Source organism: Mauremys mutica, chromosome 13, assembly GCF_020497125.1.
Source record: "Mauremys mutica isolate MM-2020 ecotype Southern chromosome 13, ASM2049712v1, whole genome shotgun sequence".
NCBI lineage: Eukaryota > Metazoa > Chordata > Testudines > Geoemydidae > Mauremys > Mauremys mutica.
In genome coordinates this window covers 31,510,838-31,527,864 of record NC_059084.1, presented here as the reverse complement: position 1 = coordinate 31,527,864, position 17,027 = coordinate 31,510,838, and the positions used below count along the sequence as shown (strand labels likewise).

Here is a 17,027-nt window from a genome sequence, read left to right as displayed (position 1 = left end):
TTTTAGTGTAAGTAAAATAGTGGGGCTGTCAAATGATTAAAAAATAATCACAATTAGCCACGCAATTAAAGAAATTAATCGAGTGATTGATCATGCTGTTAAACAATAGAATACCATTTATTTAAATATTTTTGGATATTTTCTACGTTTTCAAATATATTGCTTTCAATTTCAACACAATAGAAAGTGTTCAGTGTTCACTTTATATTTTTTATTAAAATTATTTGCACTGTTAAAAAACACCAGAAATTGTATTTTTCAATACAAATACTGTAGTGCAATCACTTTATCGTGAAAGTGCAACTTACAAATGTAAGTGAAAGTGCAACTTACAAATGGCTTGCATCCGAAGAAGTGGGTATTCACCCAAGAAAGCTCATGCTGCAAAACGTCTGTTAGTCTATAAGGTGCCACAGGATTCTTTGCTGCTTTTACAAATGTAGATTTTTGTTGTAGTTTGTTGTTGTTTTTTGTTACATATCTGCATTCGGAAACAAAACAATGTGCCTACAAGTCTGCTCAGTCCTACTTCTTGTTCAGGCAATCGCTAAGACAAACAAGTTTGTTTACATTTACAGGAGATAATGCTTCCTTCTTATTTACAATGTCACCAGAAAGTGAGAACAGGCATTTGCATGGCACTTTTGTAGCAGGCATTGCAAGGTATATGTGTACCAGATATGCTTAACATTCATATGCTCCTTCCATTCTGATGATGCTCATTAAAAAAATGTGTTAATTAAATTTGTGATTGAACTCCTTGGGGGAGAACTGTATGTCTCCTGCTCTGTTCTACCTGCATTCTATCATATATTTCATGTTATAGCAGTCTCAGATGATGACCTAGCACATGTTGTTCATTTTAAGAACACTTTCATTGCAGATTTGACAAAATGCAAAGAAGGTACCAATGTGAGATTTCTAAAGATAGCTACAGTACTCGACCCAAGGTTTAAGAATCTGAAGTGCCTTCCAAAATCTGAGAGGGATGAGGTGTGGAGCATGTTTTCAGAAGTCTTAAAAGAGCAACCCTCCAACGTGGAAACTACAGAACCCGAACCACCAAACAATGAAAACAACCTTCTTCTGGTGGCATCTGACTTAGATGATGAAAATGAACATGCATCAGTCTGCACAGCTTTGGATCGTTAACGAGCAGAACCCGTCATCAGCATGAACACATCCTCTGGAATGGTGGTTGAAACATGAAAGGACAGATGAATCTTTAGCGTATCTGACACGTAAATATCTTGCAACGCAAGCTACAACAGTGCCATACAAACATCTGTTCTCACCTTTCAGGTGACATTGTAAACAAGAAATGGGCAGCATTATCTCCTGTAAATGTAAACAAACTTGTTTGTCTTAGTGATTGCCTGAACAAGAAGTAGGACTGAGTGGACTTGTAGGCACATTGTTTTGTTTCTGAGTGCAGATATGTAACAAAAACTACATTTGTAAGTTGCACTTTCAGGACGAAAAGATTGCACTGCAGTACTTGTATGAGGTGAATTGAAAAATACAGTTTCTTTTATCATTTTTACATATAAAATAAACACTGTAGACTTTGTATTCTGTGTTGAAATTGAAATCAATGTACTTGAAAATGTAGAAAAACATCCAAAAATATTTAATAAATTTCAGTTGGTATTCTATTGTTTAACAGTGCGAGTAAAACTGCGATTTGATTAATTTTTTTGTTATTTGCATGAGCTAACTGTGATTAATTGACAGCCCTATAAAATAAATGAAAAAATTACAACTTGTCATATATCTGGGGCTGTACAGTATTGGTTTAAATGTATTTGTTTAAATAGTATGTTTTAATGTAATTATAAACTACGCAAAAGAGGGCAGAGTTAAGTTTGCTTGGGCAACCTTAACCCTAGCATTTTTTTTACTTCACTATAAACTTAAAACAAAACAACATTGTTTCTGATATTGAATATATACGAAGAGCTTAGTTTGTTCCCAACTTTGTATCGGATGCACAAGAAGGAGCGAGTTCAAAGGCTTCCATCCACTCCTTGTTCCCCTGTGCAGGGACTGGGGCCAGGTCTGCACTACAGACCTATGTCTGTATAACTACATCACTGAGATGTGAAAAATCCACCCCCCTGAGCAACGTAGTTATACCAACCCCACCCCCTGTGTAATCAGGGCTATGTCAACAGGAGAGCTTCTCCCATTGACATAGCTACCACCTCTCAGGGAGGTGGATTAATTATGCTGACAGGAGAAGCTTTCCCATCAGCATAGGAGCATCTTCACTAAAGTGCTACAGCAGCGCATCTGCATGGGAGGGATGTATGCTGAACCTGGTGACTTGTGGTACAGTGACCACTCTTGGTAGACATTGTGCCTCTTGGACAGACAGTGGCTCCCAGTGGTGCAATATGCTACAGCACTGTCTCCTTCTACAGGGTGTGGCTTTGAAATGTGTAATTGAACTCTTTTATTATCAAGGCAGTTCCAACTCTGGAAATATTAAGTTATTGATAAAGAGCTTATTTAAATTTTTAAACATTCCTGTGGCAACATCAGTGGATTTTAAAACACATGATGGAAAAAAAATCTTTGGCATCAAAGAACATAAACTTTTGTTCCCTCTAGATACTCCTGCATCTAGCTGGGAATAGCACCACAAAATCTGTCCCAGTTTCAATAAATTCAGACCTTGAAGAGAGAAACTTTTGTTAGCTGTCTGCATAGTATTGGCCATCTCAAAGATGTGAACTCCTCATTCCAGAAACAAATATACTTTTTTTCCGGATTGTGGTTCTCACTTCTGCTTTTCTACGGAAGTAGGAACAGGTCTCACTTAAAGTGGGAAAGGAATCTTGTGACTTTGTTTTTGTTTTGAGACATTTTCAGATATATTTTTGGGAACTAAAATCTTAAGAAGAATTCTGAAGGTTTCGATAAGGCAAAAGGCATTTTGGAGTAGCTATTAATTAGCAGATATGAATTTGCTAACTAATGTACAAATTCAACACATTCTAAGCCTACTACTGTACTATTACTTTAAACACAGAATCTTAGACATATTTTATAGTGCCTGCAATGCATATCCCCAGATATACAGTAATTTAGAATGGCCACCCCATTTGGCTTTTTCCTGTAATCACTCTGACAGATATATTCAATTTAACTTTTTGACACAGAGGAAGATACCTTGAGTGAGTCATCTACAGATAGTTTGCTTTGGAGTGATGATGACTGCAGTCAGGACATTGATGTAACAACTAACCCCGATGAGGAATTCGATGAAGAAGAAAGTGACTTTGGGATTGTTCGATGCATTTGTGAAGTGGAAGAAGAAAATGACTTTATGATTCAGGTATATGATTGTAGACTGTGGATGTGCAGTGAAGTAAATGTAAATACAGGAAAGGATGTCATCTGAAGCCCAATAATGGAAGTATCTATGTAGGAATATGTGAGGGTGTACCCCTTATGAAATGTATCATTGCTGTGCCCTGGCATCTCAAAAAAGAAAAAAAAAAAGATCAGGTTAGCAGGGGTGAGCAACTGTTCTGTGATAGCAGGTGAACAAATTATACTTTGGTTGTTCACCTCAGAAATTCATATTCCATGTAAGTTCCATCAAGACCATCACCATTAATGTTGCCTTTTTGAAAGTTTGAGTAAAATCTCCAGTTACTTTTGAATTAAGGGTGAATTGGAGGGGAAAAACATTGTTCCTACTTCTTTACAAAAACACTTTTGTAACAGAACTACAGCAAAAATGGCTGAAGTTTTTAACTTGTCATGGACATAGTTCTCTTTGAAGATAGTGTCTTTGCTAGGTTAGAGAATAAATATATTAAAATTAAAATGTTGAGATTGATTTGAAACCTTCCCCAAACTTCTGAGCATGCTCAGAGGCTATTTATCTGCTAGTTTTAAAAGCCCTGCCTCATCACAATGTACATTCACCATACCTGGCCCAGTCAAAAGGATGAACAAGTACAGTGAGTTAGTGCTTGATTCAGTTTACATGAGGGATATTATTAAATGCCTCAGTAAAATCTTCTAAAAACATTTTTTAACATTGGGGCAGGAAAAAATCTGGTGGTATTTTATTTTTTTAAAGTAGAACCTGCTGTTTTGGGTCGGGTTGGGCCCTGCAATTCTTGATGCATTATGTAATATTCTGCACATTCTAAATTTTCACTTTTTTGAAGATCCATTCATTCAATCTGGATATATTACTCTCCTTTCAACCAAGTTTGTGAAAAACCTGTCTCTAGCTCCACAATAGCAGCAGCAAATGTGGAACTTTCCCTGTCTCTCTAAATATCTGCACAAGATTCCACACTTGGGTCTTCAGGGAGCTCCCCTAGCTCTTAAGTGCTTTGATCCTCTGAGGCACATGTACATTGTCAGGAGAGCTCTACCAAGTGAATGTGCACCAGCTACAGATCATTCCAGCCTGTTCCCTACTAACTTCAGTCAGCAAAAAAGCACCTGGCAGGTAGTGTTTTGATTTTAACTGTTGTTGCTCCAGCTCTGTTCACCAATGCTCTTTTGGCAAGTTGCCTGGTATCTTTTGATAATTTCTCTGAATTTTGGCGTGTAGTGAAAATAAAAATTGAATCAGTTCTGTGGAGTGGTTTGGGTTGCTGATACTTTGGGCCTGGAATACCAGTTGTTAAAAGGGCTCTTGGCTCCACTTTTGGGAAGTGGTCGGTTTTAGGAATATTTTGGGGCTTACTTTTGAATCCCCAAACCCCTTTAGTTAGTTTGGCTTGGTTGCAAGACTTCAAGTCAAGTCTGAACTACCTTTCAGCTCATAAATGCACCCAATGTAGTCTTTTATGTATTCTATTTTTTAGTGCTTTGTTGATTGGTCATTATCTCTGACTGCTACTTTGTAATTCTGTTGCGTGCAAAAAGGAGGATAGAAAGAAGCTCAACAATTTGAAAAAGCGTTAGAGTGGCTGGAATATCTCAATGGTAGGCATGGCTGGTGTGCTCTGCACCTGGGAGAGGAACTTGGCATGAATGTGATTAGGCATATGGGTTGTATATGCTTTAAAAGGATCATCCGGAATCAGTCCTGGAGGCCACCATCAGATGCCCATAATTCTGGCCTGTTGCCATTTCTGTTGACCCAGACCTAGCAGATGTGTTTTACTAGCTGTATCAAAGCAATCTGAACCAATTTGAAGCAGAGGTCTCCAAAGTAGTGATGATTTAATACCCTTGGTGCATTCATATACCAAGTCAGTGGCTGAGCGCCAACTCATCTAATGAAAAATGCAGTTCAGGAAGCTCAGAGAGAGAGACAGCTTTCCTTTGGTGCATCACCTTTGACTTCAAGTTCTCAAACCAAAGGCTCCAGCTACCCCAATCCAAGTAGGGAGCAACATTTGGAGAAACTTGACTGAAGCAGTGCCTGTTGGCAGAAATACTCACGTGTTTCAGGTTAGTCATATAGTGTCATAATGGCACCATATTCAGCACCCAACACCAAAGTCTGTTAGAGCACTTGGTGGTATTGGACCACTGTTTATTCCAGCATCAATATATGTGCCCTAGAAGTAGGATTCATCTGTGCAAAGCAGGCTGGTCTAACAGTCTGGAATAACCTTGTATGGAATATCTTGGTTCAGCTGACATTACTTGCAGAGCAGTGACAAATCTTGCATTACCCTCATCAATGCAACAGGTTGAGTGGGGATACGTATTTACTGGGGAGAATTCTTCAGAGGCTGGATACATCTCTGCAACAGAGGAACAGAAAGACAGTTACTGTGTTCCAGAGGATCCAGTATCCCTCTGTTCCCTCAAATGTTTAAAGCAGCTGGCTAAAACAGTTGGGTTTGAATCAGTTTCTGTCCTCAAAGTTGACTGGTAACTTGACTGGAAGCCCTTTCTTTGCCCTTGCATCCTATTTCAGATGAATTGCTGAAGAAAGTGTGGAAGACACTTCAGACTTTTCTCGCCAAGTTCTCCCAAAGTGGCAGAAAAGAAATACACCTCACCCTGATATGCCAAAAGCTTTCTCTCTGGGATAGGTCTTGCCTGGGGTGTGGATTAGGAGTCCTTAAGAAGCTGGGATAGGACATTGTATGTAGTGGGACATAAGGATTAATGAGCAGGATTTAAAAGTAGCTGAGTCTCATTAACCTTGCAGGAAACCAGTCTGGGACATCGGAGGAGAAAGTAAGAAATCAGGTGCTGTCTGTTGGAAGCTTTGAGGGAAACTGGCTGCCTGCCTTTAAATACCCCTAGGTTGTGAATTTCTCGTGTCTTTACAATTAGAGACTGTTTGTTTTTAATCCTGAGGCAAAGGGATTTGAGATCTTTTGCTTACATTAACCTCAGGGAGCAGGGAGGGAGCAGAGATTGCTTTTGTTTGTTCGTGACTTAAGGGTTTGGGGACTTCTGTTTTCCTTGAGCCCCAAGAGCATTGAGAGTGGATATAAGTTAAGACACAATAAAAACTAGAGGTTTTATTTACCTTTTGGGTTGCCTGGATTCTTTGAGGATGAGTGACCCTTTGGCCAATATCTTTCACACCACTAATGTGCACATGGTTGGGGGGTCATGGGGGAGGGGGGAGAATGGGGAGAGATCAGACAGACTTTCAGCACTGTGGCCTAGAGCTCTTAAAATTTGGTTCTTGGGTTATTTTTGGTAGGTAAGTTTACTACATTTTGCTGCTGCTGCTTCCTTGTGAGTCCTAGGTCATACTAATTGCCTTAGCTTGGGCCAGCCACTACTTGTATGCATATCTCCTATCAGTGATATCAAACATCTTGACCCAAAAAGGCTTTTGCATGATGCATCCTCACATCTTGGATCACACGATGCTGACTGACCTAACTTGTACTGTGAAAATGGGGAAAATCCTATTACAGTCTAGGAAACTACTTGTTAAATATTTTTCTCAGAAATAGAAGAGGTTTCACCATGAGTAGCAGATTCTCTGCAATCTGTTTTCATATTATCCAACTTAGACTTCTTACTGTAGTTAATGTTTTTCAGTCTTTCCTTGTATTCCGCCAAAGTGCTTTTGTCTGCCATCTCATCATATTACCCTCTTGTTGATTATAAATTGTTACCATTATTTTTTATCTCTGCTGTAAAAATTAGGTGCCACTAGAGGGTACTTGTGCAGTCTCAGTAAGGGCTGTTTTCTAAAACGTTCCTGAAGCTCAGCAGTGCCAAGGCTGCATCTCCCATGAATTGGACTATATAGACATACTTTTAAAATTATAGCTCTTGAGTTATCTTTCTGTTTTTACAAATGTAATATGAAATTGAATAATGCAATCAGTACGGTAGCATGTATTTATATTTTAATGATAAATTCTTTTGTTACCATATTTTCAGTCTTTGATTTGCAGCAGATTTTTGTATTGATAACGTGTTACTCTATGGTAGTAGTTATTAGGGGGTGGGAAGCTGGTGTTATAGCAGCTGCATAGGCACAGTTAGTACTTGAGAACACGCAGGAATTTGTTGGGAGTGAGATACACATTAATTAGCATTGGAGTTGTCCTAAAATGATCAGGAGTGAAATAGTAATGTTTGCAATTATCAGGCTTAGATGTCAGACTTAAGATGCCCTATAGAGATGAATTGGGGAAATTCACATCTCTCTATGCTATTTCAGGCTGTCTGCAGACTCAGGAAAATATAATTTCTTCAGTTACACCGCTCTCCTTTTCATAGATGTGAGGGCTAGAAGTATAACTTGATTAGAAATTAAAACTTAGATGCTGGAGTACAATTTTCTGGCAAGGGGTGGATTTCTGTGGTATGTTCTATTATTGCAAAACACAAAGGGCAACATATGGTGGTAGCTCAGTGTCTTACTCCTTCATTTTGGATGTCTTTCTATTACAGGGATCTTCTGGAAGGTTGTGGGGTTTTTTTGTTTGTTTGTTTTTGGCTTTTTTGGGGGGGCGGGGGGGACCAAGAGCTTTTAGGGTTGAACTAATGTTGTTGGTTCACAACAATAGTGACCGTGGATTGCTCTGGCTGGCTGTCATGAGGAGGTGGCTTTCTGTCCAGGAGAGGGACGTTGTCTGTACTTCAGAGACATGCCCAAAGGGGTCTGGTGGGTGGCTGGCTTTGTTATGGGAATTGCTGCAATTTGGAGAAGTCCATGGTGGTTGTGACAGCTAGGTGGCGTTGGGTTATTTTCTTAGCTGCATTGCCTACATTGCCATTAAAATTGGCTAGGACATCAAATCTTAGGGTATGGCTACACTTACAAATCTGCAGCGCTGGTAGTTGCAGCGCTGGTCATCCAGCTGTGCAGGGCCAGCGCTGGTGTGTGGCCACACTCACAGCTACCAGCGCTGGTATGTGGCCACATTTGCAGCATTTGCAGCGCTGTTGGGAGTGATGCATTATGGGCAGCTATCCCAGCGTTCAAGTGGCAGCAACGTGCTTTTCAAAAGAGGGGGGTGGGGTGGGGCATAGTGTGACAGGGAGCGGGCGAGAGAGAGAGTGGATTTTTGGAGCCAACACTGTGTTACCTTCCTGCCTTGAAAAATCAGAACATGTTCCCGATCCCTTACCCTTAACTCTTAACTGCAAACAGCCTGCAGCCAACGGACTCCCTCTCTCCCCTCTGCCCCGTTTCTGTCAAGCAAACACTCACTCCCTGCCTGCCTCATTATCTTATTTGATTGTTCACAGATTGATCACAGCAAACAGGAGCTGTGTTTGTAGATAAGCAGCTCCGGATCAACGGAGCTCTGAGTTCACAACAAAACAAAGAGAGGCTGCATAACAAAACAAAGAGAGTAATTTATAAAAGCATTCTGGGATATCTGCTAATACCCTGGAGGCCAATAACAGCGCTGGTGTGTGGCCACACTTGATGACCAGCGCTGCAATCTTTATTCCCCATGCTGAGCCCTGGCCAGCGCTGCAGCCAGGGAGTTGCAGCGCTGGATGTGCCCTGCAGGTGTGGACACTTACTAATTGCAGCGCTGGAAAGCCTCCACCAGTGCTGCAACTCGCAAGTGTAGCCATACACTTAGTTTGTTAGAAACACTTACTGTGACAGGTTGGATCACAGAAACCCCACTCGGAGCTGCCAACGGACGTGCCAAGACGACCTCTGCTCCTGTGGTTTTTTTTTTGCCAGCTCAGGACTTCAGCACCCTGTTTTGCTGAGCCAGACACTTTCGTCTGCTTCAGCAAAGACCCAGGGTCTGAATTACTTGCCCCACAGCTGCAGGTTGTGAAAACAGCTCACAGAAGTGTGCTTATTTTTAGCACTCAGTTGCCCAACTCCGAATGGGGTCTAAACCCAAATAAATCCGTTTTACCCTGTATAAAGCTTATACAGGGTAAATTCATAAATTGTTCACCCTCTGTAACACTGATAGAGAGAGATGCACAGCTGTTTGCTCCCCCCAGGTATTAATACATACTCTGAGTTAATTAATAAGTAAAAACTGATTTTATTAAATACAGAAAGTAGTATTTAGGTGGTTTCAAGTAGTAACAGACAGAACAAAGTAAGTCACCTAGCAAAATAAAATGAAATGCGCAAATTTATGTTTCTGTAAACTGAATACAGATAATCTCACCCTTAGAGATGTTTCAGTACGTTTTTTTTTTGTTTGTTTTGTTTTTTTTCCCCTCAGACTGGACACCTTCCAGGCCTGGGTACAATTCTTTTCCCTGGTACAGCTCTTGTTCCAGCTCAGGTGGTAGCTAGGGGATTTTTTAATGATGGCTTCTGTTCCCCTTTGTTTTGTTCCACCCCTTTATATATATTTTTGCATAAGGTGAGAATCCTTTTGTTCCTCTCTGGGTTCCCACCCCCTCCTTCTCAGTGGAAAAGCACCAGGTTAAAGATGGATTCCAGTTCAGGTAACATGATCACATGTCACTGCAAGACTTCAAGCCTTCATTCCTCCCAGCCTGACTCAGAGGGAGGCCTGCCTGCAAACAGAGCCATTCAGTCAATTGCTCTGGTTAATGAGAGTCATCAAGATTCCAAACCACCATTAATGGCCCACACTTTGCATAATTACAATAGGCCCTCAGAGTTGTATTTCATATTTCTAGTTTCAGATACAAGAGTGGTACATTTATACAAATAGGATGATCACACTCAGTAGATTATAAGCTTTGTAATGATACCTTACAAGAGACCTTTTGCATGAAGCGTATTCCAGTTACATTATATTTACTTATTAGCATATTTTTATAAAACCATACAGACCGCAGTGTCACAACTTAGTTGATTAAGTAATTGTCTAGACACTCTATGGTTGTCTTATCTGGGGAATTGTATAACAGAAGAATACATCTAGGTTTTTATTTCTCCATCTCTGGATTCACATACTGAGACATCTCCTATTTGAGTCGGACAGCTTTTGAAAGTTTCTGTTTTAGAAGGGTGCATCCTTTGGTGCTGTTTATGTATATGTTTTTCATTATCCTATGGGGCAGGTGGAGGAGTCTCTCTTCTTTATTGGGTACCAGTCTCTTTTTGACACTGCTTCTTGGAGTGTTCTAATTATTTTTATTTGTGTCATCGCCCAAGCCACTTACTCTTGAAGAATGAAAATCCTGTGCAGTTGTAAACTTAAAGAAGAAAAAACTACTTAATTGTAAATCTGCATTGTTGAAGATATCCCCTCAGAGGATTCTCATTCAGACCTCTACCTTATCCCAGAATTTGGAGGCTCAGATTTGAGGTGTCTCCTGTACCTGCCCTCAAAGCAGTCATTTGGAGTTTTGCCCATTCCTGGAGGAATTGCTGACTTTTTTTTTTTTTAAATGTGGGCACTTTAAATGCCAATTAGAATGAGACAGAATGCTGCCTTTTCTTACTTATCTGAAAGAAACTGGCTAGAATTTTCTGGGACCTCTGAAGTGCTTGTTATTGGAGCATACACATTCCAGGGAGCCCTTGTACCAACCCACAGGTGTCTTGAGGCATCAAAAACATAAGAGCTAGGGCAGTTTATGCATGGGGGTGCAAGACTTGTGAGTGGGAGTCTTGTGAGCTCTTATCTACAAAAAGGCAGAATTACAAGTAAGTAATATTCTCTTCCCCACTCTGTTCATCTCTAAGAAGTTCAGTGCCATTAAGCATGGAGAATATCTTCATTTTTCTTTACAAAAAGATTACATACAAAAATTGTATGCAATCCTAATATTGGCACAGTTAAATAACAAAGGGTCTGGTGCAGCTCCCTTTGAAGCTGACAGTAAACCTCCCACTGATTTCATTTGGAGCAGGATTGGGCCCAGTAACCGGAAGTGCAAAATGTTACGGTTTCAACTAGACCATGTACAGTTTAATATATAGTATAAAATTCATAACCATTTGTGTCTGAATACAATAGTTACAGAAAGGTACATACATGGTTTTTGCATTTAAACAGTACATTTGTATAGCAAGAATTACTAAATTAATAGTACTAGAACTGAAACAAAATCTATGTGTCAGATTGTCACTGAGGCTTCATCCTGGCCTCTGCTTAACTCTGGAGGGCCATGGGGTTTTGCTATTAGAGCTATATAGGCAGCAATTCAGTTTTTACACTGATCACACTTTTATTGGAGGGGAATGAGACTTTCTCCTGGGGTCTACATCCTCACAGTAAGGTCTGGACAACAATTAGCCCCAACCATGGGCGGCAGGTTATATATTTGTGTGGGGCCCGGGCCCCAGCAATATTCAGGGCTGGGCGCCCTGCTCCAGCAATAGTTGGAGCTGGGTCTCTTCCCGCCCCCCCCCCCCCCCCCCCCCGGTCCTGCCTGGATCGGCCCCGGCCACCGCAGGTCTCCCCCCGCCGCCGCGACCCTGCCTGGAGCAGGTCCCAGCCCCCGCCTGCCACCCCCCCTCCGCGTGTTCCCCCCCCTCCGCCACGTTGTGTTGCGTCCCTGCCTGACAGAACGCAGCGCGGCTCTCCCCTGCCTGCTGCCCGGAGGGCTCCCAGCAGATTTGCTGTCTGCTGCAGCAGGGTCCTAGTGCCTGCCCTCCGCCAGTACTGGCAAGGCAGGCTGCCCTTACCCTGAGCCTCTCCAACCCCAAACCCTCAGCCCCAGCCAGAGCCCTCATTCCCCCCGCACCCTAATCCTCAGCCCCAGCCAGAGCCCTCATCCCCCTGCACCCTAATCCTCAGCCCCAGCCAGAGCCCTCATCCCCCCGCACCCTAATCCTCTGCCCCAGCCCTGAGCGCCCCCACATCATGAACCCCTCATCCCCCCGCACCCTAATCCTCTGCCCCAGCCCTGAGCGCCCCCACATCATGAACCCCTCATCCCCCTGCACCCTAATCCTCAGACCCAGCCAGAGCCCTCATCCCCCGCACCCTAATCCTCAGACCCAGCCCTGAGCGCCCCCACATCATGAACCCCTCATCCCCCCGCACCCTAATCCTCTGCCCCAGCCCTGAGCACCCCCACATCATGAACCCCTCATCCACAGCCCTCACCCCCACTCCAAACCTCTGCCCTAGCCCTGAGCCCCCTTCTGCATCATGAACCCCTCATCCACAGCCCTCACCCACAGCCCAACCCTCTTCCCTAGCCCTGAGCCCCCTCGCATCATGAATCCCTCATCCACAGCCCTCACCCCACAGCCCAACCCTCTTCCCTAGCCCTGAGCCCCCTCCTGCATCATGTACCCCTCATCCTCAGCCCCACAGTCCTCACCCTGCACTCCCTCCTATCCCCAAACTCCCTCCCCCTTCCCACACACCCCTTCCCAACCCCAAACTCCATCCCAAAGCCTGCACCCTTCACCTCCTCCTGCACACCCACCCCCTGCCCCAGCCCAGAGCCTGCACCCAGCACCCTTCCTGCACCCTAATCCCCAGCCCAGGATCTGCACCCCAGACCTCCCCCGCCGAGCCCCCTCCCAAACCTTAGGCAGGTGGGGGCGGAGTTGGGGGGGGCGGAGTTGGGGGCGGGTTCTGGGCCCCACCAAAATTTTTACAAACTTGCCACCCATGGCCCCAACATAAGAACATAACATAAGAACAGCCAAAGGTTCATCTAGCCCAGTATCCTGTCTACCGACAGTGGCCAATGCTAGGTGTCCCAGAGGGAGTGAACGTAACAGTTAATGATCAAGTGATCTCTCTCCTGCCATCCATCTCCACCCTCTGACAAGCAGAGTCTAGGGACACCATTCCTTACCCATCATGGCTAATAGCCATTAATGGACTTAACCTCCATGAATTTATCCAGTTCTCTTTTAAACGCTGCTATAGTCCTAGCCTTCACAACCTCCTCAGGTAAGGAGTTCCACAAGTTGACTGTGCGCTGTGTGAAGAAGAACTTCCTTTTATTTGTTTTAAACCTGCTGCCTATTAATTTCATTTGGTGACCCCTAGTTCTTGTATTATGGGAATAAGTAAATAACTTCTCCTTATCTACTTTCTCCACATCACTCATAATTTTATATACCTCTATCATATCCCCCCTGAGTCTCCTCTTTTCCAAGTGAAAAGTCCTAGCCTCTTTAATCTCTCCTCATATGGGACCCTCTCCAAACCCCTAATCATTTTAGTTGCCCTTCTCTGAACCTTTTCTAGTGCCAGTATATCTTTTTTGAGCTGAGGCGACCACATCTGTACGCAGTATTCAAGATGTGAGAGTACCATCGATTTATATAAGGGCAATAAGATATTCTCAGTCTTATTCTCTATCCCCTTTTTAATGATTCCTAACATCCTGTTTGCTTTTTTGACCGCCTCTGCACACTGCGTGGACGTCATCCACGATGACTCCAAGATCTTTTTCCTGATTTGTTGTAGCTAAATTAGCCCCCATCATATTGTATGTATAGTTGGGGTTATTTTTTCCAGTGTGCATTACATTTATCCACATTAAATTTCATTTGCCATTTTGTTGCCCAGTCACTTAGTTTTGTGAGATCTTTGTGAGACCACCTGCTTTGGTCTTAACTATCTTGAGCAGTTTAGTATCATCTGCAAACTTTACCACCTCACTTTTTACCCCTTTACCCAAATAGAACAAGTGTGCATATTCTTTTCTGGGTTTAAGTCATGAATTTTTTTGTTGGTGGTGTGGTTTTTTGTTTTGGTTTAGTTTGTTTATTTGTTGGTTTGTTTTAATTTTGGAAGATACAGAGCGGCTCCACATACCAGCATGGGGAAATTCACTCCTCACCTCCTTTGTATACATAATTAATTTGTATTTTTTTCAGTCCTGTTGTTCTCCTCCTCCTCCCCCCTTGTCCAGCGGTGGCTCCAGGCACCAGTACTCCAAGTGCATGCCTGGGGCGGCAAGCCACAGGGGGCGCCCTGCCGGTCCCTGCGAGGGCGGCAGTCAGGCTGCCTTTGGCGGCTTGCCTGCGGGAGGTCCACTGGTCCCGCGGATTGGGCGGCAATTTGGCAGCGGGTACACCGAAGCCGTGGGACCAGGGAGCTCCCGCAGGCAAGCCGCCGAAGGCAGCCTGCCTGCCGTGCTTGGGGCAGCTAAAAAGCTAGAGCTGCCCCTGCTGTCCACCTTTTCTCCTCCTTCAAAACCTCTAGCTCCTTATTTTAGCTCACTTTCCATTACTAATCTATACTCTGGCTCAATCTGCTTCCTCTCACCTGTTACAGTGCGTCTGTAGCCAGGTAAGCAAAAGTGGGAAGCACTGGACAGACAGTAAAAAAGGGGTGACGAGCATCGTGTCCTTCCATGGAACGCTCTGAAATGTCTGGGGCAACTTTCAGCATTTTAGAAGATTAAGACATTTCAAAACATTCACTTTAGTTAAAACAGTTGTCTTGAATTCTGTAGTTGGGTATTCTGCCTGTGTGGCAAATTATGCTTTGCATATTCCTCATTTATATCTCTTAAACACATGTATTTTTAAAATGCCAGGAGGCCAGCATCAGCATCTAAAACCAAAACAGGTTTTCCCTTGCCCCTTTTATAGTGATATTGGGCTCATGAGAGTCTCCCCAGTCTGCCTCATTCTACAGTCCCATGCTTCGATATCTCCTAATTCAGTATATGAACTCAAACTGAATGTCTGTGTGTGTATTTTTGTATCATTTTTATAAACTTGCCGTAAAACTTTGAAACAGAAGTAACATACTTGTTTCCTTGTTGTTTGTCCTGATCTTTCTCTTTTTCCTTGACTTTTCTTTCTTTTGTACTCACTAATCTGTCTTTCTGCTTTTTCAGTATCTGCTTTACATCCAATTAAAGGCACATAAACTAAAAACCACTTCTATCTGAACATGTTTTGTGTGTGATTGCTACCAATAATCTTTGAGATTACTAGAACTGAAAAATTGGAGAGAAATACTTTTCTGTCAGTTAGTTTGTTGCCCTGTGTTGCCTTGATACTATTTTAAAATCATGCTTTAAAGCAGAGTGGGTTTCAGTTTGACAGCATCCTTGTACTTTTCTGCCCTTTCCCCATGTGGGCCTAGTCTACATTAGCACGTTCCCTAAAATCTCTTACTGGTGCAGCTCCTCTATTGCACAGTCATGGGGAATTTTACAAAAGTGCTAGTTTAAACAGGGCCTGGAGCTCTCCTCTTGTTCTTGACACGTCCTCTGCTTGCTTCCCTCCTCCCATTAACCCATCCTTTCCCTTGGGTTTTCCTCTGGACCCTCCCTTGGTAGGATTTCTCTGCCTCCTCTTCCCTTCCTTTATTGGGGAGACCCATTTTGAAAGGGGTGCCTGCCTTTTTCCTTTTTTGGATGGGGAGTCTTCCTCTCAACTGATGTTTCTATTTCCCATCTTACCCAGCACCATTGTCTTAGTGGTGAGAAAAGGGACTACTTCCTCCCCTACCCGCCTCCCAGGGATGTCTTCTACCTTTTACAGCCCTCCACCCCATCCTACCTGACCGGCCTGTCTCCTTCCTCTTCTTTCCACCACTCTTCCCCTCCAGTTCTTAGGGTGAAGGAATGCCTCTTCTTCTCCTCTCCCCATTTTGTGGGAGAGATTCTCCTTAATCCCAGCCTCCTTGGAGACATGGTATATGGATCTTGCAGTCTATTTGGGGGGCAGGAGGCAAAAGTGTCTCCTCTTCCACATTTCCCTCTACGCCTTTGGTGTTGTGCTCTCCTCCCACCCCCTTTCCATGGTCTTCTCTGCCTCAAGTTCACTGGACCTAACCACGAAGCTGGGTGTTCAGAATCTGTTGGTGCTTTCTAATGTGCTTTGCAGTCATGTGTTCTCCCCATAGATGGAAGATATGTCCCAAAGGATATGTCTAGACTAGAGTTTTTTGCTGCAGGAGTAAACTACAGACATTTATGTAGTGTCTAAGTTAACATTTACAAAAGTATAACTTGAGTTAATTGGGAATCAGTTCTCTCAAAACAGGAACCAAACTTGAGTCTAAACAATCTCTGTCGCCCTAGGGACAATAAACATGTTTCTCAATTGAGTTAGCCGAACTCAACTGAGAACTAACTTTCTTGCCCTTGTAGGTACAGTTTAATACTTTTAAAGTTGTTTGAGCTGGCCATTTTGTAACTATTTGGTTGAGCTAATTTGACTGAAAAACAGCTTCTTTGTTCCTGTCAGTACGGCCTGTGCAGAGAGAGCCACTCAGGAAATTAGGGAGAGTCAGGAAGGGTTCTTCCTCTTGTGCCTCTCTGTAACAGGCTTCTGTAAAAGAAGATATTCAGAACCATGACATAGTCCTGTAAATAATGTTCCCTCATGTGCAGTTTTGTCCCACTTCCACCATCTTTTTCATTATCAAACTTAGAAACTCCTTAGAGGAGAGACTTGGTTATCTTATTTATCTGTAAATTTCTTTGTACCCCTTTTTAGACTGTATAAATGGGACTAGTGGTAACTTCTAGGAACCGTTTGGAAATTGCAGTGGGGTACTTTTCAGTCTTTTTTTTTTTTTTTTTTTTTAATCATGAAACACAACATGCAGCTACAGCCTTATCTACACTAGAAAGTTGTACCTCTTTAATACTGATATAGTTTAATACTGTTAACTTTAAAGTTTAGACCAGGCTTACGTGTCTCTGCCTTTAAGGTAGCTTCACATTCGATATTGTACCTGGATTGTGATGCTCTGAATAATGATTGAATG

The 17,027-nt window shown here is 42.8% G+C and overlaps 1 protein-coding gene across 5 annotated transcripts in view; it reads left to right on the top strand.

Annotated features, from left to right (window-relative positions):
- PHF20 (PHD finger protein 20) overlaps nt 1-17,027 on the top strand; it is a 193,130-nt gene that overhangs the window by 145,610 nt on the left and 30,493 nt on the right. For all 5 annotated transcript variants that reach the window (XM_044985270.1, XM_044985267.1, XM_044985269.1 and 2 more), the window contains one exon: nt 3,165-3,340. In XM_044985270.1, coding sequence (XP_044841205.1) covers nt 3,165-3,340 — 176 coding nt within the window. The remainder of the gene's footprint in view (nt 1-3,164; nt 3,341-17,027) is intronic.